The 27,448-nt window shown below is 41.7% G+C and overlaps 1 protein-coding gene across 1 annotated transcript; it reads left to right on the forward strand.

Annotated features, from left to right (window-relative positions):
• Nucleotides 1-407: 407 nt before the first annotated feature.
• Nucleotides 408-20,802, forward strand: NR2C1 (nuclear receptor subfamily 2, group C, member 1; the record flags this gene model as incomplete). The annotated part of the gene is made up of 10 exons (XM_010157006.1): nucleotides 408-587; nucleotides 2,951-3,098; nucleotides 3,200-3,290; nucleotides 4,474-4,658; nucleotides 9,586-9,748; nucleotides 11,863-11,984; nucleotides 15,080-15,219; nucleotides 17,058-17,195; nucleotides 19,577-19,682; nucleotides 20,245-20,802. Coding segments are annotated over 10 exons (1,448 nt in total), but the record flags the coding sequence as incomplete, so codon positions are not given.
• Between the last annotated feature and the right edge of the window lie 6,646 nt (nucleotides 20,803-27,448).

Consider the following 27,448-nt stretch of genomic DNA (forward strand, 5'->3'; position numbering starts at 1 on the left):
GGTTGGACTAGATGATCTCTAGAGGTCCCTTCCAACCCCTTCCACTCTGTGAATCTGTGACTGTAGGGAGATTAAAAAAATTGCTAAAGAGTATACAAATTAAATGTCTTCTATGTTTTTGCTAACCTGTTTTTTAGCTGTTTTTCACACTACCATCAACAGATTCAGCAAGAATTTAATAAGCAACTTGCCCATTTCTAAAAATCTGTCCTGTTTAAGTGCTTTGAACTAGAAAAATGGTTCACTTGCTTTTTTTCTGCATATTGTAAGATCTGTAACCTGTGGGAGGGAAAAGTGTTCATTTCTGGGTAAAATAGCAAATACTTTGGTTTTAATAATATAATCTCTTAAGAAAATAATATTACAGTGTAAAATTTATGTTGTGATTTATGTTGTTCCATAACTAGGGCGTCACTACGGAGCAGTAACTTGTGAGGGATGCAAAGGATTCTTTAAAAGGAGTATACGGAAGAATTTAGTATATGCGTGCCGAGGAACAAAAGACTGTGTCATTAACAAACACCACCGGAACCGATGTCAGTACTGTAGGCTGCAGAGATGCATCGCGTTTGGGATGAAACAAGATTGTGAGTCTGAATAAGCATAAATTATTTTAGCTGGCAGCTGTGTTAAAGTTTGTGCTGTGGAAGATACGCTTGGTATTAAGACAAATTGTTACCTTGACTTTATAGTTTTAAATGGTTGTATCTTTTTCCTTTAAAGAATTGTGCAAGTTTGGTGTCTCAGATGTCTGTTTTCCGGCATACGTACTGCTTGACGAACTTAATAAGCACATTGCATGTGGTGAAAGGGAATGAACTGTTGTTCCTAGGTGGCAAATGTCAAGCATGTCCTCATGCTGTGTTTGTATATATGCAGTTCCGTATTCCTCTGTGTAAATGAAGCTACTGGACACCGAGCATCCTTCTACCTGCTTGTCACTTTTTCCACGGCTGAGGCTGCTGACAATTGCTGTTCACTCTTGGCACTGCTCTGCAGAACAGTTGTTCGCAAGGCAAAGATCCATAGTGATCTAGAGATCAGTTCTTACTGATTCCTGTAGATTTCAAGTTCCTTTTTAGATTTCCATACACTGGCTGTAGTGACGTGGTAATACCACAGCTGTAGCAGAACACTAAATACACAGAAAATCAAGCAGTAGCTGAATTCAGGCCCGATACTGCCACACTGTTGCTCTATGCGCAGGCTTAGTCACGTGCTCTGCTCGCTGCCATCCAGGTCTATTTTGCTGACCCTCTTGAACCTTTGTGAACATTCCCCTCCTTACAGCCCTGCTTCTGTCATCAGTAACACGTCACTAGCACTGAAGAAATTAATTCAGAAAGGGAGGAGGAGCTGGGGCGGACCTTCACCCTCTAGGGCAGTACTGTGCCCCTCCACAGAAGACTTTCTAAGCAGAATGAAATTTCTGGGGTTGGGGGTCAGAAGGCAGGAAAAAGATCTCTGGGTCAGGGGGGAATACTGAGGAGAGGATTGTTCTCGGTTACGGGGTCTCATTCTGCAGTGGAGTGTGGAGAGGAAAGAAGCCTCAGCACCGTCTTGTACTGTAGCTCCCTCAGTGGGGTTATTTGCCCCTTGAAGAAATCTTGGCCTTTTCTCAGCAAACTCATCCCCAGCTAGCAAGCACAGGGTTAAACAAGGAAGATGAGAGACTTTTGTCTCCTTCTCCCACCCTTTCAAAGCACCCTCTGGGGGCTACGGACTAGCTTTAATGGCATTGGCAATACTTGGTGGTACTACGACATTTGGTTTTAGGATACTTACCAATGTAAAAATTCAAATAGCATCACGGTCTGCTACTAACTTGAAAGCTTTTTAATTTTGCTCTCTACTTACACATTTTCCAAAACTGCATAATTTAATAAAAAATAGTTAGTTTTTTTCCTATTTGCCTTTTTTTTTTTAAATACCAAACATTCAGGATTCTCTTTCCAGGCTTAAACAGTTTCTATGCGCAGTACAATATTAAAGAGGCTCTGCTGGCCAGTAGTCGATGCTTATCTGGCTGGTAAATTGGTGTGTATTTTAAATTACATACAGGCCTGGTTTGTGACTCTCTCAGGATTTTATTCCAATCTACAGAATGATTTGCACCACTTCAGAATTGTGGAAGAACAACTTACTGTATATTTTTAAAAGATGCATACTTTACAATACCTCTTACTAAGTTATGCAGTAACGGTGTTACTGTTACTTTTCCAGAAATTAAATTTTCCTTTTAAACTTTTAAAATCAAACTGTAAACTGGTTTCTTTTGGCTTTATTCCTTAGAGAGTTCCCCATAGGGTATAATACTGTAAGGTTCATTTGGATGTTCTCTAATCCATGCCAAGCAAGGTGATGTATCTGTCGGCTAAAGCCTACGTTCATTCCACCTAGTTTCACTGAGCTATTCAAATCAAGTGTCAGCTGCTTTTCTGAAGTTAGTGATTGTGGGTCAGGATGTTGCCCAGGTCTTAAATGGTCAGAACTAAACTTTGTGGATGTCCCTTTCCCTCTGTATTGTCTAACGTCCTAACTTGGGAAGCTGCTTTAAGCACGTAAAGTTACGTGGATTCAACCCAGACCCACAGACCATGGAAAAGGGAACCATGAATCCTTTACAAATGAGCTCAGAGTGTGGGATAGGAAAATTGAGAGAAGGAGAAGCCATAAGCCTCCACTTAAGATCCAAATTAAAGCTAATGTAACTTGACAAATTTAGTGTCTGTATGTTTGGTTTCACGCTCTGACTACTACATCACTTCATTAAGAACAAATCAAATTGGTGTACTGCCAAGTTGTTGGCTTATTGGTTATGGAATGGGTTGTTTTTTTTTTAAACTATTTTCAGAATCACTATTAAAATTGCAGATTAAAGAAAGAAAAAGGATTGTTTCTTAGTCTGTCATTTGGGATGTGACTTAATAGTTGCATATTGGTTTGTTAGCTGTGCAGTGTGAGAGGAAACCTATTGAAGTGTCAAGAGAAAAATCTTCCAACTGTGCGGCTTCTACAGAAAAGATCTACATTCGGAAAGATCTTCGTAGTCCATTAGCTGCAACTCCAACCTTTGTAACAGACAATGAAACCGCAAGGTACGTGAATACTACTCAGAAGCAGCTATCTCTGTTTGCTGAAATAGGAAAAACTAATTCAAGTATTAATCAGAGCTAAAATGTGGGCTGTCTTTTGTCAGATCAACAGGTCTGCTGGAATCGGGAATGTTTGTTAACATCCATCAGTCTGCCATGAAAAATGAGCCTACTGTGCTGATGACTCCGGATAAGGTACGTGATGATACGGCTGACACATTAAGTAGAGTTGGTTGCTGTAACTGTGAGTGTAGGGGAGGGAAGGGTCTTCTGTTCTGTTAAATGCATTTTTAAAACACTCCTTCCCAGTATCAGCCAATGTTGCTAAGGCTTCTTTTCACAAGAATGCTTTTAGCCTTGCACAGTAAAAATGCTAAAAGCTGTACAAAGTACTTGCACAGTAAAAATGCTAAAAGCTGTACAAAGTAAATGTCTTCCTCCATGTTTTCAGAGACCTTTAAGGGCTACTGCATTATTTTTCTTCGCATTGGGCAGTCCTGAGACTTGGATGTTTCTTTTGTACCAATAGTGAGATGTTTGCAAAACCTCATATGGCATTGTCACAGTGCATTTCATAAATAGTTATGGTGGTTTTCCCCGGAATCTCTATTTCTTTTGCAAAGCTAATAAGAGCTATCTCAGCAACAATCTAATTTCTGAGCTGGTTTTCCTTTGTTTCCATTTTGCTACACTTGCTGATCCACTAAAGCCATGTGATAGCTTCCCTACCCATGCACAGCAGGAAGCTTTTGTATTCTTCTAGCCAATATTAAATTACCTCATACTGCTTCCATGCATTTTGCCTCGCTTGTTCTGTCTGCAGAGGGCCCCATCAAAACTTGTTTACTCCATTTCACTTTTTTCAGGATTGCTGTTCACTACTGAGTCGCCTTGTTCCCTAGCAGTTAAATGAAGGCGTAAAACCCAAAAAGGCTCAAGCAGCATTCTTTTTCTGCTTGGTTTTAAGGGTGACTTTTTATCTATTCCTTCTTTTCAAATGTTCTACTACCCTATTACTGCTGACTCATTTACACGAGGAAGGGAGGAAGATGCTAAAAATATAATCTAGTGCAATCTTACAGTCCTGGTGACTGACTAGCGACTGGAAATGATAAATTCCCTTTCTGCTCTTGCATTTGTAGCACTTTGAAAGACACAGATAGCTATTACTTGTAAAAGTAAATGTCTAAATATTACATATTTTAGAAGCAATGCAGTGTCTAATTGCTGCATTATGATTACCCATTTACTGAAAACAATAATCTTCTTGCAGGTCTATTCACACGCTCAGTTCTTCATTTATGTAAAAGTTAGATTCTTCTACTGCAAGTTAACTGCTGCCAATAAGAGAGAATTAAAAACTCTACTTTTCCCTTAGGTTGAAGCATGCCAGGGAGATTTAAGTACACTGGCAAACGTGGTGACTTCATTAGCAAATCTCAGTAAATGCAAAGACATGTCACAAAGCAGTACAGAGCTGTCTATGATTGAGACTTTAAGTAATGGAGACGCATCATTATCTGAACTCCAGCAAGAAGAACGAGCCAGTAGTGATGTTACAAGGTAAGACACATTACACTTGAAAATACACGTAATTCAGCTGCATTAAAATTAACAGTCTGAGCTCATGTAGAAGATAAATCTTGTGAGATTCTTGCAGGTGAAATCATAAGGAAACGCCATTTGTGAATAAATACTTTCATTTGTTTCTACTTATAATAAATTTCAGTGTAAATCTTGCAGGTGATTTTCTTAACCTTTTGGTTGTCCTTAACATATCTTCGATCTTGTCTTCAAGTCTTAGTATTTGTATCATCCTAGAAAACTTTCTTAGAGATCTCACCTTTGATAAGTAGTTTAATGCCTGTAACTTCATTGTCTTAAAATCTTGCAAAGCATTTTCTTTCTACATAGAACTCACAGAATTCTCACTGTCAATACAAATACAATCATTGAATGTCATAGAATCATAGACTAATCTGAGTTGGAAGGCACCTTTAAAGGTCTTCTAGTCCAGCCCCCTGCTAAGGGGATGGGCCATCTGCCTCTTCTCTGGGCAACCTATTCCAGTGTTTCACCACCCTCATTGTAAAAAATTTCTTAGATCTAGTCTAAATCTACCCTCTTTTAGTTTAAAACCATTACCTCTTTTCCTCTTGCAACAACCCCTGCTGGGTTTGTCCCCATCTTTCTTACAGGCCCCCTTCAGGTACTGGAAGGCTCTATAAGGTCTCCCCTGAGCCTTTTTTCTCCAGGCTGAACAAGCCCAACTCTCTCAGCCTGTCCCCATAGCAGGCTATGAGAGTTGGGGACCCATTCCTGGACCTATTCCAACAGGTCTGTGTCCTTCTCAGCAGGGCTGCCCTGAATCCTGTCATCCCCCATCCTGCACTTGTGCTTCGGGTTGCCCCAACCCAGGTGCAGGACCTGGCACTTGGCGTTGTTGAACTCCGTGAGGTTGGCAGTGGCCCACCTCTCCAGCCTGTCCAGGTCCCTCTGGATGGCATCCCTTCCCTCCAGCCTGTTGACCGCGCCACACAGCTTGATGTCGTCAGCAAACTTGCTGAGAGTGCACTCGATCCCACTGTCTGTGTCGCTGATGAATACATTAAACAACACTGGTCCCAGTACAGACCCCTGAGGAACACTATTTGTCACCGACCTCCATCTGGACACTGAGCCATTGACCACTGCCCTCTGGATGTGACCATCCAACCAATTCCCCATCCACCAAACAGTGCACCCATCAAAGCCTTTCTCTACAACGGTGAAAGAAGGATGTTGTGGGGGACCGTGTCAGAGGCTTTACAGAAGTCCAGATAGGCACATCCGTATCTCTTCCCTTCTCCACTGAGGTAGTCGCTCCATCATAGATGGCCACGAGGTTGGTCAGGCAGGACTTGCCCTGGGTGAAGCTGTGCTTGTTGTCTTGAATCACCTCCTTGTGCTTTGAATATCTTAGACTTGTGTCTTGCGCTGGTTTTAACTGAGCCACTTTCACGAGCATATGTGTAAGATACGCTGTGTAGTACGTACATGCTCAGTTATTCTGTCAGTCACAATCGTATTCTTCCTTGGCTGTCATCTCATGCAAACTTCTGACAGCTGTCCCAGCAATATTCCTTTACACACTACCTACACTGTTCATCTGTTTTGAAAAGACTCCTTACATGAAGTAAATCCACCAAGGAAACAAAGACTGATACATAGTGAAGTAGTTTGTACTAACTGAAATACGTGATCTCCCCCTGTAGTCTCTACTGCTGTGTACAGCGGCACGCAGAGTGCATTTGTTCTGCTCCTTTCTTTATATGCCTCTTAGAAGGGCCATGTGACTTCATACAGGTGCTGATTTGGGCCTTCGCTGTGTCCTCCCAGGTAAAGAACGCAAGAATGTGCCGTGTAAATAGCATTGTACGTGCTGATGAACTTCATTCAATACTACGGCTGTTCCAAAAGATGTAGTACTAAGATTGCACGACAATTTTTCATTTCTTTATTTCCTGGCACTTCCAGCTGTTTGCTTTTGCCAGCTTTGGTGTTCCTGTTCAGTTTTAAGACTCTGGCTATGGCAAGGCACCAAGTTCTCTTGGGCAGAGAGCTTGAGAGAGCTCTGACTCAGCTTAGCGCATATCCTTGTCTAGTAGGTTACCTCAAACGTTGCCAGGCGGGAGGTTCAGTTTAAATGTTCCTGTAAACGGGAAGTTCTTACCCCAGCAGAAGCTAAAATTGTTATCTAAATCTTTGGTTTTCTTGCCAGGCTTTATGCCAGCTTGATCGAACAGACACAGATGTTTACTGAAGAATTTTAGTTTAATCCCTAAGGTTTACTGAAGAAAAGGAGTTTAAGGGATTTTAGGAAGTAAGGTGTATCCATCTGTGTTTTTAATGTATTTTATGTTCCATTGCTTGCAGCTATGGTAGTTAAACTTTCGCTTTTGCTGTTAGAGTACAACTTTGCTGCTAGCATTCCACTGCTTTTATATTGTACTGTTATATGCCTTGTCTTCTGACAGCTTCATTGTCTCTGTTCATTTTTCACAGTTTATCAGCAGCCCTATATATCTGTTAGTGACTAGGCCCGACGAAAAGACAACCAAAGTTGGTTTAGCACAGGGCATCAATACCGTGTATTTTAATGTTGATTTTACCTTTTTTCTCACTTTGTGGGCTTAGGTATTCATAGCTTCCGGGCAAGCTTTGTTCTAGATTCTCTTTTCCTTGGTTTACCTTGCAATCATCGCTCGTGTTGGGGCTTCACATTGGAAAAGGGCCACAAAGCAACGCCTCTGTTGGCTTCTGCTGGTTTACTGCTGCTGGTTTATGGGATTGGAGGGAGGAGATTTCAGGAGTAAACTGGAAACAAAGTACCATGGGCAGACATGGTTAACCAGTGTGCCTGCCCACCCTGTTTAAAAAGGACTCTTCAGCCTATACTAGCATAAATGCAGGGTCATGGCAGATGCATATGACATCATTTGGGGAAAGGAGAGATCTTGTTCCTCTCAGATTTCTGTCCCTGCTACATGAAAAGCCCTGCAGAGGGCTTTTTCTGTTTTTCCTAAGAAGCAACTGCCACTGAGCTTCTGGGTTTGCCTGTTCAGCCTAGAATGAGCCAAATAGGACCTGAAATTCACATCTTACAGCCAGGAGTCCAACAATAAAAATTCTAGAGCTTTATGGGAACGAATGCATTCCCTCTATGCCTACTTTCCATATACCTGAGGCAGAAAACATCCCAGGTATATCTGTGTAGTCCACTTGTGCATGCCCCAGCCATTCTTGCGTACACATCAAGATGTGCAGGCTAGTGTAGGACCAAAAACTAGTTCCTCTACGACATCAAGCCTGAGGCAGTGTCAACAGCTCTTCTATGGTGATGTTTCATTTGGTTGTAAATGGTTATGTCAAACACAGTAAACATTTAGATTGTTTTAGCTTGTTAATGAGTTTAGATAGCCAGGGAGTTTGGAGGAAGAGGTGGTGGTGAAATTCTACTCCAGACTTTGGCAATAAATTGGATTTTTAGATTCTGTGATAATAAACATGTCTATAAATTGAGAACCAGTTCTACATATAAACTGTTAACTGGCTTTTGTAAAGTTTTCAGACCTCTGTACGTAAGTTTTCCATGCAGCGCTGTATATAAATGATGCTGCTCTCAGGATGTGTCATCTGCCTGTAGGCAGTGATCAAATCTGTTTATTTTTGATTGAAGATGGCTTGGTTCTCAGGTGTATTCATGCACAGAAAAACAATGGATCTGTTAGCAAGCTGCAAAGTAATGAATTATATATCTGTGCTCTTCCTGGCATCTCCCAGTAATGTTTGGCAAGTGACTGGGTCTTCACAAGAGTCACTGCCTCGCATCAAAGGATGCTGAGGATGGTATTAATAATAATCAAGGAAACTTGCCTTTCTTAACCGTATTAGACATGTAGATTACTTTTAGAAACGTTATTATTCTGTTTCTGTGTAATAGAATCATAGAATGGTTTAGGTTGGAAGGGACCTTAAAGACCATCCAGTTCCAACCCCCCTGCCATGGGCAGGGACACCTTCCACTAGACCAGGGTGCTCAAAGCCTCATCCAGCCTGGCCTTGAACACTTCCAGGGAGGGGGCATCCACAGCTTCTCTGGACAACCTGTGCCAGTGCCTCACCACCCTCTCCGGGAAGAGCTTCTTCCTGATGTCCAATCTAAACCTCCCCACTTCCAATTTAAACCTGTTACCCCTTGTCCTGTCACTACAGGCCCTTGTAAAAAGTCCCCCCCAGCTTCCTTGTAGCCCCTTCAGGTACTGGAAGGCTGCAATAAGGTCTCCCCGGAGCCTTCTCTTCTCCAGGCTGAACAAGCCCAACTCTCTCAGCCTGTCCCCATCGCAGAGGTGCTCCAGCCCTCGGAGCATCTTCGTGGCCTCCTCTGGACTTGCTCCAACCGGTCTATATCCTTCTGATGTTGTGGGTTCCATTGAAAGCAGGAGAGTGCTTTCGCTTACATATTTTGAAACAGTCTTTTCAAATTAAGTTGAACGACCTAAACATAACTCATGACTTAAAAAACCCCAAGGTTGTTCCGTGGGTGCCAGCTAGCAGCCAAAGTCTGTAAAATGCACAGGTGCCTTCAGTTGCTTTAACAGCAGCCTGTGGTCATGTGTGCCCAGCACTCATGCCAGCACTTTCCATAAGCATCGCTGAAGAGATCTTGCAAAGCAAACTGTGATTCAGCAGCGTAGTCAACATGTCAAAACTGTGAATTTGTTGGCAACTAGTGTGAACAGAATCTGCTGCTAATTTTTTTTGCAGAGCCACTCTAACTTGGAGTTTTCAGGGATTTTGTTTGGTGAAGTGTGCTACTGACTTCTATTTTCTAAACCTGATTCATTGAAACAGACATCTAAATACAGGTTTCAGACACGTGCAGCTTCCTCCTTCATTGAAACAGTCCCTAAATTACTTCATTTTTGTTTGTTTTGTTGTGATCTTACAGGGCGTTTGATACTCTAGCAAAAGCATTCAATCCGGGAGAGAGTGCAGCATGCCAGAACTCTGAAAGCATCGAAGCCGGTGTACAGCTGATTGGGGGAGAAACAAGCCTGAATATCATTGAAATCGAGGGGCCACTACTCAGTGATGCACACGTAGCATTCAGGGTACTTCACACTTTTTTTACTGTTGACTGTCTATAAGCATTTTAACATAGCAATGTAAAATAACAATCTGATTAAATCCTATTTTGAATTTCTTTGAGGAGTAACTATTTCTTCAGGTATTGGCATTCCTTTCTGCTGAATGCACCGCTTTTGCTCACTGGTTAACCATTTGGGAAAATGTACATCTCTCTTCAGTGGTTTAGCTGCACTGTTTTATAGCTTCTTACCTTAAAAATACTAGGTAATCTATGCAGAAGGATATACATAGTCAAGAGTTCCTCGAAGCGGAGAGTTGGCATCCGCATTCTCACTTGTTACCGGGTGGATCTGATGCAATCCGCAACTGGATTTTGAGACTCTAAAGTGTATTTGTCAGTTTGTCCTTTGTGTATATACCCTAGTTAGTATGGTATTCATTGATTTTAACCTTTAAGGAAAATACAGTTTCCTTTTAAGTGTGCCATGTATTTTCTGGCTTTCTTTCTCATTTTACAAGCCTGCAGGAATTCTTACTCATGGGCAAATAAAAAAGCTTGCTTATCAGAAGTCTCCTGTAATTAGTCTTATTAAACTTTGCCCTTCTGTACTGGTTTTGGCTGGGATAGATTTAATTTGCTTCCTAGTAGCTAGTATGGGACTGTGTTTTGGATTTGTGCTGAAAACTGTTGATAGCACAGGGATGTGTTCATTGTTCCTGCGGAGCAGGGCTTACACAGAGTCAGGGCCTTTTCTGCCTCTCACCCCACCAGTGAGTAGGCTGGGGGTGCACAAGAGTTGGGAGGGGAGACAGCCAGGGCAGCTGACCCAGCTGACCAAAGGGATATTCCACACCATGTGACGTCATGCTCAGCGTATAAAACTGGAGGGGAGGTTTGTGAGTGGGCTGTTGCTCAGGGACTGGATGGGCATCGGTCGGTTGGCGGTGAGCAGTTTTCATTTTCATCGCTTGTCTTGCTTGGGGTTTAGTTCTATTAATTCTAATTTTAAAATATTTGTTATTAATTTTTTCATTACTATTATCATTATTATATTTTATTTCAATTATTAAACTTTTGTAATCTCAACCCATGAGTTTTCTCACTTTTACCTTTCTGATTCTCTCACCCACATCCGGTTGGGTTGGAGACTGAGTGACCGGCTGTGTGGTGCTTAGTTGCTGGCTGGGGTTAAACCGTGACACCCTCCCAGCAGCACGTTTTGATCACTCAAACATCTCTCTGATGCAAATGTCAGGGTTTGTTGGTTTTTTTGTTTTGTTTTGTGTTGTTTGTTGGTGGTGGTTTTTTTAAAATGGTGTTAGCCAAACCATTATATTAAGAAGTATTAATTTCTGAAGAGAGAGCTGCGACACTATATATATGTAGCAGTTTGGGGTCAAATCCCATTTTCTTCACATGTGCGGGTAATGACACTGATTTTACTCATTTACATGGAGAACAGCAGAGCTGATTCTTTCTGATGTATATTGATGATACTTTTAGGACTTGGGAGCAGCTGTATATTAGGTATTTTACACATAAAAAGATTTTTTAAAATGCATTTATTTGTAAAATATTAATGAAAAGTACAAAAAGAAGGTGTTCTGTGAAATAGTATTCACTAGCCACCCTCCGCAGGAATTGTGGTAACTCCTTCAATTTTTCAGGCAACTTACTCCACTCCTCTTGGGGAAGCTTTAGAAAGCCATGATGCCTCTATGTTTCTATTTTTAATGTATTTCTCTGTATATAAATGTAAGCAACTTCATTCTCATTACAACAATTCTTTTTAAACTTGTATTCTCTGAGTGTCTGAAAAGTCGAGTTATTTTGGGGATTTTCCATCTCCAGGTGTCCCAGACATGAATATCTATCCAAGATAAAGACTCAAAGTATTTGCCTTTTTTGTTGCTTTGTAGTTATTACAGGGATAACAGAGTGGCTAATAATGGAAAAGGCGGTGGTTCAGTTTTATTTCGGGACTGTCTCATGTTAATTTAAAAAACAATTCCACTTTTTGACTTAGAAGAATCTCTTAAGACTGATTTTTTTTTTTCTTACCATGAAGAAAGTAAAATAGGAGTTTTTTATGTCGAAAGTAAAATAACTGACTTGCACTTTTTCTTTTGTTGCCAGCTCACCATGCCTTCTCCTATGCCTGATTATCTTAATGTTCACTATATCTGCGAGTCTGCCTCCCGGTTGCTTTTCTTGTCCATGCACTGGGCACGTTCCATTCCATCTTTCCAAGCCTTAGGGTAAGTGTTCAGTCACTCTATTTGCTCAGGTTGTGGATATGCCCTTTTTAATTTATTTTCACTGTCTTCTTCAGGCACATTTTAAAATATAAATCTGCTTATTAAAACTGTTTTATAGCTCTTCGTCATGAAGATAAATTTTCTGAATCAAAGCTACTCTCAGTTTCAGTCCAATTCCAGGTACTTTGGTTGGGTTTTGAAGGACAAGGCAGTAGATTTATAGCAATCAAATGCCTTTACGCTGCTGCTACTTTAATAAAATCTTAGTCCTTGGGACTTCCTATCATTTTTTAATAGCTACATCCCAAGCTGACATACTTATCTGGAAGTCAACAAAAAGAAGCTGCTCTGTGGATCCCCAAGTATTGTTACTTTATAGGTGAATTAGTAGTAATAATTTTGCCTTTAATAAACCCATAAGAAGAAAATGGTTAGCTAGTTTTAGGAAGCATTCAGGATGAAGTTGTGTTTTCAGGGGATTTTCCAAATAATAAATGATTGCTGTAACCAGAAAGTAATTCTTGTTACACAAACTGTAAAAGGAATAATACACTGCATTTCCAGCAGAATTCAGTGTAGCACTTAAAATTCTTAAGCTAAATGTAGTACTACATGGCCAGTCATCATGAGAAAACATCTCAAAACAGGTTGGGGGAAAGTGTTTTATGTTATTTTCAGAAGTAATTTTATGAAGACACCTCAAACAGATAAGAGATACCGTATCAGCTCTGACACAAATGGAGTATAAATCACGTTCGTCTGTTCTCACCTACAGTGTTTTTCTTCAGTGTCAAAATACTGTATGACTGTGGCAGCAAAGAGCATTCCTTTTTGAAGTGAGGGCTTGTCCCCTTTTCCAGGAAGGCTGTCAGAAGCAGGATGATCTGTGGTGACCATTCGTGTTTACTCGGATGTTTAAGCCGAGTGATTCTGTACTGTTTAAGGAAAGATACCACATTGGTGTAATTGAAGCCTGTGGTTTGGAGAAGGAAAAAGTAAAATTCTGTAAGGTTAAACAATAGTGAGGGTAAAAAACCAGGTAAATATGATGTTTTAATTTAGTGGAAATTGCTGCCCTGCTGCATTTAAAAATATGTCGCAAACCAAACCAACATAGTATACTGTATCGTTATGTATTTTAAAAAGGTTCTTGTAACACAGGCACTGCAAATCAGTGTTACAACACCAAATGGGCACTGCTTTTTAAAAATAAAATGTTGTACAGAAGACCTGTCTCTGAAAAGATTTAACAAGAAATGCTTATGGAAAACCTGCATATTTTAGAGTATGTCACTTCCCAATACATTTTTCCGTTTGAATAAAACCACGTAGCAGGATGTCTTATCAGTGTTAACATTCACCTGTGTTAGCAGGACAGCCCCAGTCAGGATCATGGACAAAGGTATAGTGAAACACCCTTTAACATAAATACACAGGTTTCCTTTTCAAGAGCGTAAAATACTTCTGTCCAAGTGCAGATTTATTCAGAAATAATGCAGCTTTTTTAGGTTGAGCACATTATGTATAATTTTGACTTTTAGAAGGGTGATTCATTTTGCTTTTAAAATGAAGAGGAATTCATGGTACTAGTAATTGAGAGGAGTTGACAAGCCAAAACAAAACCATAGTGGTGGTTTTGTAAGGAAGATAGATGATTGTATCCAGGTGGCTCCCTCCTCAGGCAAAATTTTCCTTATCTCAGCAAGATCGTTGGCTTTGGCATACTGATGTGGTTAACGATACCAAGTTATCGCTTAGTTCGTCTTCCTGCACGAGGATCCTCGCAGGCAAGAGGGATTCCTACTGAAACGTTCACCAAGCTGTTCTAGCCTCTCAGTTTTCTGAGGCTGCTGAAGTTTGAGCAGCCGTAACGTTGCTGTAGACGACCCATTTACCCACACGCTCGCCAACACACCGTACTGTCACTCTTCCTCAGCACAGTCCCCGTGACGGGAGATGAGTGGCAATGTGATAAGTGTCTGTGGAAGCTGCGTGTTCAGTACCATGTCTGCCATAACAAGAACTGGATCACAGTGAAAAGTGTTGCCCGAGGGAAACTCTCCATAATCCAGTGCAGGAGAAGCCTATGTTAATCTGTCATTTGGCATGTTGGTATTGCAGTAAATCATTAAAAATGTTCCTGAAGATTTTATCAGCGTTCTTGCAAATCCATTCCACTGTGTTTCTGTAGTTGAAATCCTACCTTTAATATGCTTTTCTTCTTTGATAGGCCATGTGCTTCTTTTAACTTTTCATTATTTATATTTACTGGCTAAAACTGTGAAACATGGTACCTGAATTTGACTCCTCACTGGTAGGATTTCCGTTTTAAGGTACTGAGCTCTTGTTAAGCTCTACGAGTTAGAGACGCTTGGCAATACTGAAAGTTAGGTTGCTGATATGGAAGTGCCTGAATATGGATTGATACACCTAATTTTAAGCCTCAGTGTTTGGGAAAAAAAAAAGTGACTACACATGAAACTTAATTTAAGGACTAATTCTTCCAGCAAACAAATCTTCATGACTTCTAGTTGCACTTCCAAGTCTGTGTTTCAATCCTGATTCTAAACATGAAGAGGATGTAGAAGACAGCAGTCCGGAGGCTCAGGAACTTGATCTTACATGTTCCATTGCACATGTATTTTTAATTAAGAAATTATACCAACCTGCCAGATTTCGAGTTTAAAGAAAACCCGACCTTTGAGTCTCTTCTACGTTCACAACACGGGACCAATGCAAACGGCTTTTGCCCCGCAGGTAAATTTTATCCAAAAATAAGTGTAAATCCTAAAAAAACTAGCATGATGGAATACGCCTGGACAGCTGTCATTCACTGTAACTTCAGCCTGCTTTTGTGATAGAGATCTATTTCCTTTTAGACCATTAAAACAAAAATTACTTCTTTACAAATATCACTCTAAACCAGGTATTTTAATCCCAGCATGCGAATAATACTTGTGATGCAGGGCTCCATTTTGGTATTGGTTGCAATGGTTGAATTAGATTAATGTTTTTTGAAGTGTTCTTCAAATTTAAAATCTGTGAATACAACTGGCTGGTTTTACTAAGTGAAATTACTGTGTTATTTTTAATAGACAGGATAACAGCATATCATTAGTAAAAGCCTGCTGGAACGAACTTTTCACGCTTGGTCTTGCACAGTGTTCACAAGTGATGAACGTGGCAACTATCCTAACTGCGTTTGTTAATCACCTTCATACCAGTTTGCAGCAAGGTAAGGTGTATACTGCGTGCGTTGCCAGGCCCGGGGAGTTACTTCCTGCTTTTTAAGTTTTGAACTGTGCAGGAGTGTTTTCAATTATCCTTCAGCTGTTAATGAAAATTTACTGCTTGCAGAGTGTAGTGGTAAGTGTGCCAACAAAATAATCCTAGGGAATACTGTTCACCAGGTGGAATTTTTTAGCAATTTTGCAGAAGTCAGCTATGCTAATACTTCCTTCCCCCCAAATTAAAAAAATAACCATCTTTCTAATCTACGGTAGCATTTGCTTTCTTTATTGTGTCTGTGTAATGTCTAATAGTGTTTCGCTGTTCTGTTAGTATACATCAGCTCCAATGAGGAGGATTTCAGGCGGCACCAACGTTACGAACGCGAGTGTTCACAAGTGTGCTGTGCGTGCGATGCCTCTGTATCAAGGGTGTAGAGTAACGAGTCACCCACCCGCCCCTGCTGTTCCTGCCCGTGGAACAAAGCAGCCAAGTGCCAACTTGGTGATGCCCTTCCTTGACATAACTTGGCTTGTTGGCTTCTCTGCTCTGGTTTTAGACTACATCCAAGGCTCAGTAATCTTCCTTTCTTATTAATCCTACCTCCTGCAACTTTTGCGTGTTTTTCATTCAAATGAGAGAGATGTCCGTTGGCTTCCTATTTCATCTACGGTGAAGGAAATGGGCTTCTGCGTGGTAAAGGAGTCTTTTAGCTAATCTTTTGTGCTTGTGAAGGCTCACAAGGTTTTCATCGCTAAAAGCTAACCAGTTAAAAAAGGTATAGTCTTCGTCTGTTCACAGTCTTCACACATTTTTAATCAGGTAGATGCACATACAAAAATCTTGGCACTTTCAGGTTCAACTAGATTTTGCCATTATTTGCTGTTACGGGGATGAAAATTCACTGCCATTAATGCAATGCAAAACCAGATTGGTAAGCTGTAGACAAACAGCAGCCCATCAGGCTGTACATTTTCCCTCTCCTTCTATTATGATGGAATTAAAGAAGTATTTATGAGGGTTTTTCATGATTGGAAGATATCCACAAGATCCTCCTACAAATAACAATAGTTTTTAAGTAAAACAAACTGATTAAACCACTAAATGTAACGGATCAGCAAAACATACTAACAGATATGTGAATTTCTTCAGGAGGGATACAAATGGAATCTGGGAAAGTACTTTGGTCTCCATATTTTTTAAGGATGTTCACTAGAAAGGGTATTGTGGTAATTAATAATGGTTTTATCATGGCTACAGGTACATATTTTTGCCATTTAATTTGAGAATTCAGCTGGCATGCAAAAATCAGGAATTTGCAGCCAATGTCTTCCAGCTGTGTAGCATGCCAGCTGCAGCATCTCCAAGAGATAACAAGTTTGTGGGGCCCAGGGACCCTAGTTTGATAGATGGTGGAGGGAACAGGATTTTCAGGCTGCTTAGGTACTGCTGACTCAAGGGGAACGGCTCTGCACCAGTGACATTCCCCTAGATGCAAATGAGGAAAGGTGTACAGTGCACCTTCTTTTTCAGCCGCAGCAGGGGCTTTGACGCTCACCTGCTTCATGGCACCTGTTCCTTAGACGCAGAGCACAGAGCTGCAGTAGCAGTGTTTTCTTTCTAAGTCTTTCCCATTCATGATGATTTCAAGCTCAAAAAAATGGTTATAATCCATAATTGTTGGTGTCAAGGTTATTCAGGCCTAGCGTGAGAGTTTATAAATGGCATTGATTTCCCACTGTCTGTATCTAATACAAATCATTATTTTTAAAAATCCAGTGTGACCACATTCTTTTGCATGCATGTTGACTTGGGGGGGGTTATATTTTGTGTGTGTTGACCTAGATAAGCTGCCAACAGAGCGAGGAAAACTAATAATGGAGCATATCTTCAAATTGCAAGAGTTCTGTAACAGCATGGTTAAGCTTTGCCTAGATGGATACGAATATGCATATTTGAAAGCAATCGTCCTCTTCAGCCCTGGTATGTAATTATTCCAAATGTAAAACTTCAATTGAACCTGCTTTCTGCCATGTAGCTTCTGCCCATTTCATTACGTGCAGTTACTGTCACCTGTAGAATTACTGCCTCACTTGTTGAGGAATCCCGAAAGGTGCGTAGTGAGGACTGGAGGAAGAGGAGGGTTAATCTTTTCATGAAAATAGTTGAATGCTGCTGTGGGGACTTCAGTTTTGCTCTTGCCTCTGCCACAGGTATAGTTCTCCTTTAGGTGTTCCTTACACCAAAACAGCTCTTTTGTGTCATTCCTGTACTTGGAACTGGTTCAGGCTGCTCCAGGAAAGAAACAAAATGATGGAAGAATACCTGAAGCCCATTTTTCTAGCACAATGTCTGCTAAGATATGGGACAGAATCTGTAGGCCTGCCTAAAGAAATCAGCCCTGTTAAACACCAGAAAATATTTTTCTAGGAACCTTACACACTTCCAAAGCAACATTTACTTGTTTGTTTAGTCTGAAGTTAATTTGTCTCCTTCCAATTAGATTTAACAACACAAAAGGTAGAAGGAAAAATGTCTTGGGGAAAGACTATGTCCATTCATGTGATGGAGATGAATTTTGTTTAGCTCGCATGTTTTCAGAATCCCATTCCTGATGATGTGTCGCTGCTTTAACGGCAATGTGTTGGCAGTATGCTTGATTCTGAGCCATATACCAATACCTGCATACACCTGGAAGTCATGTTCAGTACCTTCAGTACCTTGAACAGGAGGGATGTTCTGGCAATGCTTCATAGGCCAGAAATGACAATTTCAGGGCTTTTACTGTCCTCCTTACAGGATGGGGCTGAGCTGCACATGCAGCAGAGTCCTAAGGTAAGAACATCTGTTTTAATAGGCCCTGCTGATTTGCTCTCTTCCATAGCTGGAGGCTCAAAGATTACTGAAAAACCTGTGCCAAGCCAGCTGTTAGACTGTCACAAGACAGCCTTGGGCGAAGAGATGTGAGTGCTGAGAAGACGTTGCCTCTTTAGAAGTGGCTACTAGCATACTAGCAGCGGTCTTCAAACCTACTGTTTTCGGAAGTTGACCCCTAGCTGCATTTCTAACATTACTCTAAAAGCAGCATCGTGAAGTGATGCATATTACATGTTAAGGACAACTCAAACATGTTGTGCTTCTTTTACAAACTGGTTAACCTCTTGTCCTCTGCGTAGATCTGAAATCGTGTGTTCAGAATGGCTAAATTACTATATAGGGCAAAATACTCCTCTGTGAAATTATGTGTTCAAGGGAGTCCAGTGTGTCACATAACTGCTAAGTTGCTCTGAAGATTTTTGTATCTGCAGAGCTAGACGAGAAACTCCTGGCTTTTTGACAGAAGGTCGTATATTTGGAGAGAAGGAGGGACTGTTACAAATAATCTTTTATCTGACATAATTTGGCAGCTCACTTATGATTCCCTCTCTGAAAAATAAAATCTACACGATTTGTCATGCTACTGTGACAGTAAAATATTGACATTAAGATAGATGGATAATAAAACTTACAGACCACGCGAAGTGTTCGGAAGTACCAGATAATAATTTCCAAATGTGACTTGGCAGTTAGGTTAATATCCTTTCATTTTAGCAAGATTTAGATATCAAGTGTTTAAAACGCCACTAAAAATTGTGTTTAGCATGTTTAAAAATTTGGCACCAAACAGTTGGGAAATAATGATTTGCTACATATCTCCTGCAGTTTTTAGGAAATGAATGGTTCACGGCCTTTTATTCTGCTTTTTCCACTCGTCTTTATTTTATCCTTCCCTTCCCACCCAAACGCTTTTTGTGCACACAATATTCCAATAAATGTCAGTGTATTGAAACAAAGCTGCTGTTCTGCTGTACGGAGAACAGAGCTGTATCAGCAAGACTGATGCAGCCATTGCAAGCACTGCATTTATTTGAACTCTTCAAAATGTCTGGTTTTATTTATTAAAACTTCAGTAAAGCGTAAACGTAAGGGAAAAAAATGTAAAGCAGTGCCCTCCACTAAAACTGTGAAGTTGCTACAGCTACCAAATAATGATGGGGTTTAAATTAGATATCAGGAAGGAGTTCTTCCCGGAGAGGGTGGTGAGGCACTGGAACAGGTTGCCCAGAGAAGCTGTGGATGCCCCATCCCTGGAAGTGTTCAAGGCCAGGCTGGATGAGGCTTTGAGCAACCTGGTCTAGTGGAAGGTGTCCCTGCCCATGGCAGGGGGGTTGGAACTGGATGGTCTTTAAGGTCCCTTCCAACCCAAAGCGTTCTGTGATTCTATGATTTCAGTATGCTCACATTCAGATAATATGTATGGATTTTAGTGCACCCTCTGTCGAGCAGGCGTAACAATGGCAAGTGAGTTTTGGGGTTTTTTGCAGATCACCCAGGTCTAGAAAATGTGGCACAGATTGAGAAATTTCAAGAAAAGGCTTACATGGAGTTCCAAGACTATGTAACAAAAGCGTATCCGGATGATACTTACAGGTCTGTAAACTTACATGCTTACTGGATTGATTCTTTTTTCAGAGCATCTGTGATACTGATTTGTACAGTATTTCTTGTAATAAATGGGTACATCCCCTTCTTACCTCCTTAACAGACAGAACTTACATTTAGAGCACTTCAAATATTATGCAAATATTATTATGTACTCATACATATTATGGGTATTATTTATCTACGCATTCATTTTGCATTTCCAAAATGAAATACTGCAAATGAAAAAAATACTTGTAATGTTTTCATTTTGAATTGCACCTACTTGGAATATTTCCTCATTTAGTCTAAGTATCCAAACGTCGTATAGTCCATCTAATTGACAGGCATATTCACGTTTTTTGTACTCTTGAAGACATGACTGAACATAAATTTAACACTCTACTGGTTTAAATATTTAAGCCTTTCATGAACTAGATATAGCGAATTTTGACCACTACTGTCCCTTGTTAAATTTTTTCACTTCTCCTGCTGATAATATGATCATGAATTAGGCCAAAACGAAAATCTGTGCCCGCAAGTAACACTTTTTACCAAACTTACTTTCCAGACTCTCTAGACTTCTTCTCCGATTGCCTGCTCTTAGGCTGATGAGTGCTGCCATCACTGAAGAGCTGTTCTTTGCAGGACTCATTGGAAATGTTCAGATTGATAGCATCATCCCATATATTCTGCGAATGGAGACAGCGGACTACAACTCTCAGATAATTGGTCACGTCGTATAAAAGTAGCCGTCAAGGATTCTGTACCATGGCAGTCATGGTGGTGTAAATGCATACCCTGTCTCCAAGAGATGGCAATAAGCCTTCCCGCGCACCTTTCCAAAGAAGGCTAATATTCCTCCTTTCCAGTGCATTTGGGAAACGTGGTGGAGTGTATTAAGGAATATAGGATCGCTTCCTATTTTTCACCTGATCTTCAAGGACTTGTAAATTAACTCGATACCTGAAGAAAGTCAAGAATTGTCCATCCTATTTTTGTAGATAGATGAACTTGGAATATTTGTTTATGAAGTACAGGCTTGTGAAGAAACTGAAGAAGCTTTGACTAAACTAAGGTATCTCAACTTAGTTTGATGTTTTAGACAAATAAATTAACTTTCCTCTCTTCATTTGTGTTTTCGGTGTTTTGCTACTGGTTCTTTCTCACTGATCAGATGGAATTGTGTGATCAAATATCCTGAAAAGGCCAGTGGTTCCATGGAAGCGTGACTTTTACAACCCTACTTAGTTTTTCCTGTTGTTTTGAAGAGCTGCTTGTTGAATGAAACACTGGACACCATTCAATGCAGGGAAAGCAGATGAAGTTCACATGTTAAAATACTCTGGTGGTATGTTGATGCAGTTGATCAAGTGAAACAGCAAACGGTCAGTACAGGCGGTTTTGTGGACGCAAAGGAGTACTGTGTTGTAGTGTTAAGTCTTGGTAGACATCAGCTGGTTTATACTACAGAAAACTACCAGAGAAGCCTATGTTACAGGTATTCAAGGACAGTGTCCTCCTGTTTTTTCTGGTCTCCGAAGTTAAAGCTTTTTCTCACTACCCCTCCCTCTTTCATACTCGGTGCACAACAGTGGAGGCATTCTAGATGCCTCTCAACTTCATGCCTTTGTGGTTTTTATTGTTGTCAGCCTTTGGCTAGGTAGTTCTCTTTTCTAACCACTCTTGTGTGATTATTTTTTCATTTGAGTTTGTCACATCCAGTGCCCCTCCCTATGGGAGCGTGGTGTCTGCTGCTTTTCCTTTCCGTATTAGAAATGAGCCTGGATGCTTCATATGTGTTGCCTGAATCGTACTCCATGGGTCTGATGGGCTTCGGTGTTTTTCTGTCTTGAGGCATGTGCCTCCCTGGCATGTGGTTGCTGCTTGTTTCCTTTTGCAACAGGAAGTTATACATCCCTGGCATATTTACTACCTGTTGCTTAAAATGAGAGAAGTATCCTAGTAGAAGTAGTGGTCTACCTCTGACACTAGCGTTTAGGATTATCTGAATCGTGGATCACGGCCGAGTTCTGGTTATCATGAACCTTTCTTTCTCTGGCACCACTGAGTGAGGAAGAGCCTCACCCAATCAAGAAACACATGGTTGCATCAGAAATTGCTTAGCCTAAAGATCAGCTTAGATGGGGCCCTTTGCCTGCGCTGCGTTAGCAGCTCCAAGGCTACCCTAACACCAAGAGACTACTAGATGAGGTTTGGGTGAGGTCTGTCATTTTTCTCAGCACCTGAGGATCTCAACCAGCCAAAAAGAATCAAGAGAACTGCCTCTGAATTTCTGTGTTTGGCTCAGTTCCATGAACTGAGCTGCTTGGATCTTCCTCCACCCAAGTTCTGTAACCGAGGCTGTGCTACAGGGTTGATCTTACCCAATACCACAGACCAAAGCGCTCACTGCCGAGGACCCTGATGGGATGGAACCATCCCCTGCTCTGCCTTGGCACTTACTGTCGTGCTGGAGGACAGCCAGCCGTCGCTGTTGGCGCTGGCCACAGCAGCTGAGCTCTTCCCACGTTCCACCTCTCGAAGGGCACGGGACTCGAGCTCTTCATCTGTGTTCCCGGGAGAGCAGTATGAGGACTACTTTGCGTCTCAGGAGGTACGCACCTCGTCCGCGGGGCTTACGGAAATAGGACAGTTGCTGCCAATATGCTGTCCTTGTTCTCTCCCCAGGGGCTAGAGACCCATCTCGCCATCTGTAGGACCAAGCTGCAGGTACATCCTTCTTCAGTTCAGCTCTCCTTAGAAAATCTGACCTGGTTTTCTAGCACTGTGCTATCCCTAACCCACGGCTGGCCCCAACAGGCGCGGGAGATTTACAGTCCTCTGTGTTAAACCTTTAAAGGAACCTGACAGCACGTTACTCTTAAATATTATGAAGGTGGTTTCTCAGGCATTCCAGTACTCTAGGAAGAGCTTTGCTCCAATATGCTCCAGATCTGTGTAGCCCAGATAATAGTAAGGTGGAAATCAAAGCTTGTTTACCTCCTAAATGCAGTACATTGTGCAAATCTTTCTCACTTCCTTGCAGAAGTCTTTGGCTCCATAGTTTGAGCCTCAGGTATGAATGACATGCATTTCTTGGTTTACAGCGGGCCAAAAGAGTCAGCTGATGCAGCCTCTCATGTGGTACTGTGCAGTTTCAGAAGCAGCTGAGAAAATACTGGTGTTTCCACAGACATAAATGTTCGGCATTGAATCCCTCAGCTCATCCATCTTTATCCCAGAACAGCCCAGTTCGAAGGGACCTTGAAAGACCATCCAGTCCAACCTTTCTCAGGAAAGGGAGCCTAGATAAGATTATCTAGCACCCTGTCCAGTCACATCTTGAAAACCTCCAGCGGTGGGTACTTTGCCACATCCCCGGAGGGGTGGTTGGCAGTGATTGATTGTTCTCAGCGACAAACTTCCTTCTTACATTGAGATCTCCAAGGTTTTTCAAAGGTTCTAGACAGTGGCCTTGCAGCAGTGTCAGCCACTTCTTTTAATAACTTTGGGGGGATTTCCTCTGGGCCCATGGATTTCTGTGGGTTGAGCCCTTGAGAGGCTGCACACCAGCCCTTCCTCCGTGACACACGTGTTGTCATAGCTACTTGATCCTGTGCTCTGCTGGTAAAGATGGAGGCAAAGTAGGTACTGAGAACCTCTGCCTTGTCGTCCGAGTCGTGAGTAGTTTCCCTGCCCTGTTAGGCAGTGGTCCTGTGTCTTCCCTGTGCTGCTGCCTGCTGCTCACCTACCTGCAGAAGCCTTTCTTGTTCTTGCGTTGTTGGCTGCGTCTCTGCGTGCCCTAGCAAGGGTCTTTGAGTATTTAGCCACCGTTCCATAGCTGATAGGCTTCTTTCTTGCATGGAGTTTGGTTTGGTTTGGATGTTTTTTATCAGAGCACTGCTTTGGAGGAGATGGCCTCAGAACCTTATTTTCTCTGGATATCTGTTCTTGCTTTGTCTTCGTGCCCTAGTCTGTTTGAATACAAGTTAGCCTACTTCAGTAACCTGTGGACTGCCATGATCACTGACTGCTGCGTCAAGACTACTTTCCTAGGGTATGTTAACTCAAAAGCACAACAACCTTGGTCATTTAAACCATCAGGTGGTTTAAGTTCAGGAGTTTGAAACATATCCTCGCTGTTCTTTCCAATGTCCATCACCTCTGCCAGGCAGCAGAAGATCCAAATCCCCATGGCTGACTTTTTTCCCCTCCCACACCTTTTACTGTTCTTTTCCTGGCAAATCCCTTAGACTTCATCTGGGATTTCTCCCACGTCACTGAATGAGGAAATTCACCCACCTGTGTTTTTCTTTCTAAATCCTGTAGTTTTAGGTCTGAGATTTCCCTTCACATGCTGTGTAGCAAGAGAATATTGTCATCTTCTTTGCGTGGGACAGAGACTTTCAGGTTATCTTCAGCTCCCTTGCCCAGCTGAGGATGACCGTCTCCAGGCTGGGTAACGGACGGTGTCACTTCTCAAACAGCGTGCTTCGCTGTAGCCAGGAGATACCCTCACAGGTCTCAGACTGCATCTGGGGGGTCGCTCAGTAGTACCTCTGTTTCATCCCTTTGCAAACCGGACAACTAGTTCAAGAACTCTTCAACCAAAGAACCAAGAGGTCTCTGCCAGCCACCTTTTTTTGAGAATGCTGGGACACTCAATTGCCTGTGGTGTGGCCATCCATAGGGATACACATGTAAAGGGAAGTTCCTTGTCTCAGAGAGATTCTAGCTACTTTACTGCCCACATATGTGGTAACCATATGCCCTTCTCCCTTGCCGTGTGGCTGACAGATCATAGCTCCATGCTTGCTGTCCAGTGAAGGAAAAGGGAGAGGCGAGTGCACACCCACAGGATTGTGAGGGCCACCCCACCCCCCCACCCCCATTTTATGATTTTGGATACCTCTGATGTTTGGAGCTCTGTAGAGCAAAAGTGCATGCGCACAACACATCGCAAAGAGCTCTGGCTGCTGGTAAGTAACCTTTTTCCCCCAAAGTTTTCTTACATTTTTTCATAATTGTAAATTTTGATGGGAAGTTCAGGATTGATTTAAAGGTGTGCAGCTGGTCTGTGCTGCTGGGCAAGTAACCTCTCTTCTCTTCCTGGGGATCTAGAAGCTGGATCCCATACTGCAGGGTGTTGCTTCAGTGTTACTCACTTTGCTCATCAAGGTGTTTCATTAGCCATTTAAAAATCAATTCATTAATCGCTCTTAAACTATAAATTCATGCTGTTTACAGGGCATGAGGCATACGTGGGTTCTCGGGGCTGGGAGCTTTAAAACAGGTCATACAGGAATGAACATGCTTTTTCCTTATTTCTGGATGTGAACCACTGCAGTCGTCTGAGGAGGAAGGGCTGAACAGTGAAGGCCTGGGTTTGTTGGTTTAAGATAACTGCTGCTCGGTTAAACGGGACATACTGAGATACCTTCAACACAGGCCCTTAGTGTTTCTAACAGCTGTTTTTTTGTGGTGGGGGGATCTCACATTACCACCTATGTGCGTTATGGTCACTTAGAGTCTCGGGAATACATGCTCTTTGCTACGGAGTGAAAGGCTGGCTTAATAGTACTGGTTTCTTTCACCCTGTTCAGTAACCTCGTTAATCAGCTAACAAAAGTGTGAGGCCTGAAGCTCACTCCACCATGGATGGTCAGATAGCTCGTTATTTTTGTGACCTCTCCCTTTCGCCTTTAATTCACTTTTCAACTTTCTGATCTTCAGCAGTTTGACAATTTTCATACCCAATCGGGACTGAACCAAACCATAGCATTTATTAGCCAAAAAATAAGTAGTCTCTCTGCCAACGAAAGGATGAGTTTAGTTTCAACAGGTTTAAAATTTTCCATGTTAAGAGCAAGAAAAATGATTTTCATAGAAATCACATGAAAGGGAAAGCAATTTTATACATTTCAAAATCCTGTCACTTAAAGAGGGGAGCAATGTTACAGACAAGCAGCTTACTCGTTCAAACGTTTTTCATGAAAGTACCTGTTGTACACACACATGTGGGGCTCGGCTGCTTGTTTCATACTGGTGAAGTCCCTGGTGCAAATAACTGTTGTAGTTTAAATTTTTTCAGAAGTAAATTCATCGCAGTACCTTCTCTTCGGGAGATCTTGGGTGTCAGTGGAAGTCAGTCTGATCATTTTGTTCAGGCCTTGCGGTTCGTTAGGACATCCGTTTCGGTGTAAGCATTACAGTGTCACTGTAGGTGTCTTGCTGTTGTAAAAACAAAACATCACTGTAAATGTCTTGAAACCTGGCTAGATTGGTAAATTCTATTTTGGCTGTATTTTTAAAAATAAATTGTAACTTTCTATTGTAGAAAACAATCGCAATAATCTGTTATTTTGTCAGTGTTTTATAGGGGCTGACTTACAGACCTGAAACTGTATATAATTGCAAAGAGTTTGTGGATCTTTCCTACTTTTATTACACAGTGTAGTACTGTCAATTATATTTACTCTCTGGGATTTGTGAGAGCTGCAATATCTTGCTGTCTGCTGATCTTTGTTGCTATTAACCCTTTCTTTCCATACTTAGTTCTTTCTGGCCTGTGCATTTGAAAATGTAATAATTTATTGTAACATTTAATTTACCAAGTTTTTGCTTTTTAAAACACTACATAGAAATATATATTGTAATGAACCCTGAGTACAGATCTTCATGTCCTGTAATGCAATAATGTATATTTGGAAATTATTATTTGATTCATTATGGATCAGTTTTAGCTTGGAAGTTAGAGTATGGTTGAACACGGGTTTTTTTTCTTTTGAAAGAAATACTTCAGATGTTCAGGTTTAATTATCTCAGTTATAAATATCACTGCATAAAGAGTGAGTTTATTCATGTTTAAAATTGTGAATTTATCGCAAGTTTTGGTCTATTCCAGAATTGATTTCTCAATGATAATTGGAAAAGTGTAATTAATTTTGTCTTTGTCTTCTCTTATAAATGAATGTGGTGTTTGCATGAATGTGCAGATAACCCAGAACAGCATCCCAAATGAGAAATAACCCCCCTACACACCCAGCTTCCTTGTAGCCCCTTCAGGTACTGGAAGGTGCTATAAGGTCTCCCCGGAGCCTTCTCTTCTCCAGGCTGAACAAGCCCAACTCTCTCAGCCTGTCCCCATAGCAGAGGTGCTCCAGCCCTCTGAGCATCTTTGTGGCCTCCTCTGGACTCGCTCCAACTTCCACAGGGCCCCGCTCCCCAGTCAGACTGCTACTCAATTACTCCTTCTCCTACCAGTAACTTTCCACAGCCTTTTGGTCACCCCCGGAGGGAAGAGAAAGAGCTCTCTAGAAAAAAGTACTCTGCTGGTGAACAGCAAAAACCTGTGTAGGAAGTCTCCAACTTTGTCTCCCTGTGGCATCTCCCTTTTTCCCCCTCTACTCAACAAACATCCCTGTCCCCCAGTCTTGCCTTTCCTCCTCCTACCTCTACCAGACAACCCGAAAGAGCATTTGTGCTTCATCATGCAGATCCATCTCTCGTGAGCTCCTGTGTTCCTTCACACGTGTACAAAGTCCTACGCTAACACGCACCATAGAGCAGCCCTGCTCAGCCGCCTCCATCTTCCCTTACCCTCTGAGCTCTAGCGCAAAGCCCGACCCTCGCTCTCGAGCACAGCAGCTAATACGGAATACAGTTTTCTTTGCCGGAAGGAGTCGGGGCTGTGCGTTTTGGCTGGAGCGTAGGACCCCAGCGTGCCCTCCGAGTCACTGCGTTGGAGACGGCAGCAAGTCATTTGGACAAGT

The sequence above is a fragment of the Eurypyga helias genome, unplaced genomic scaffold (genome assembly GCF_000690775.1).
Source record: "Eurypyga helias isolate BGI_N326 unplaced genomic scaffold, ASM69077v1 scaffold9238, whole genome shotgun sequence".
NCBI classification, from domain to species: Eukaryota; Metazoa; Chordata; class Aves; order Eurypygiformes; family Eurypygidae; genus Eurypyga; species Eurypyga helias.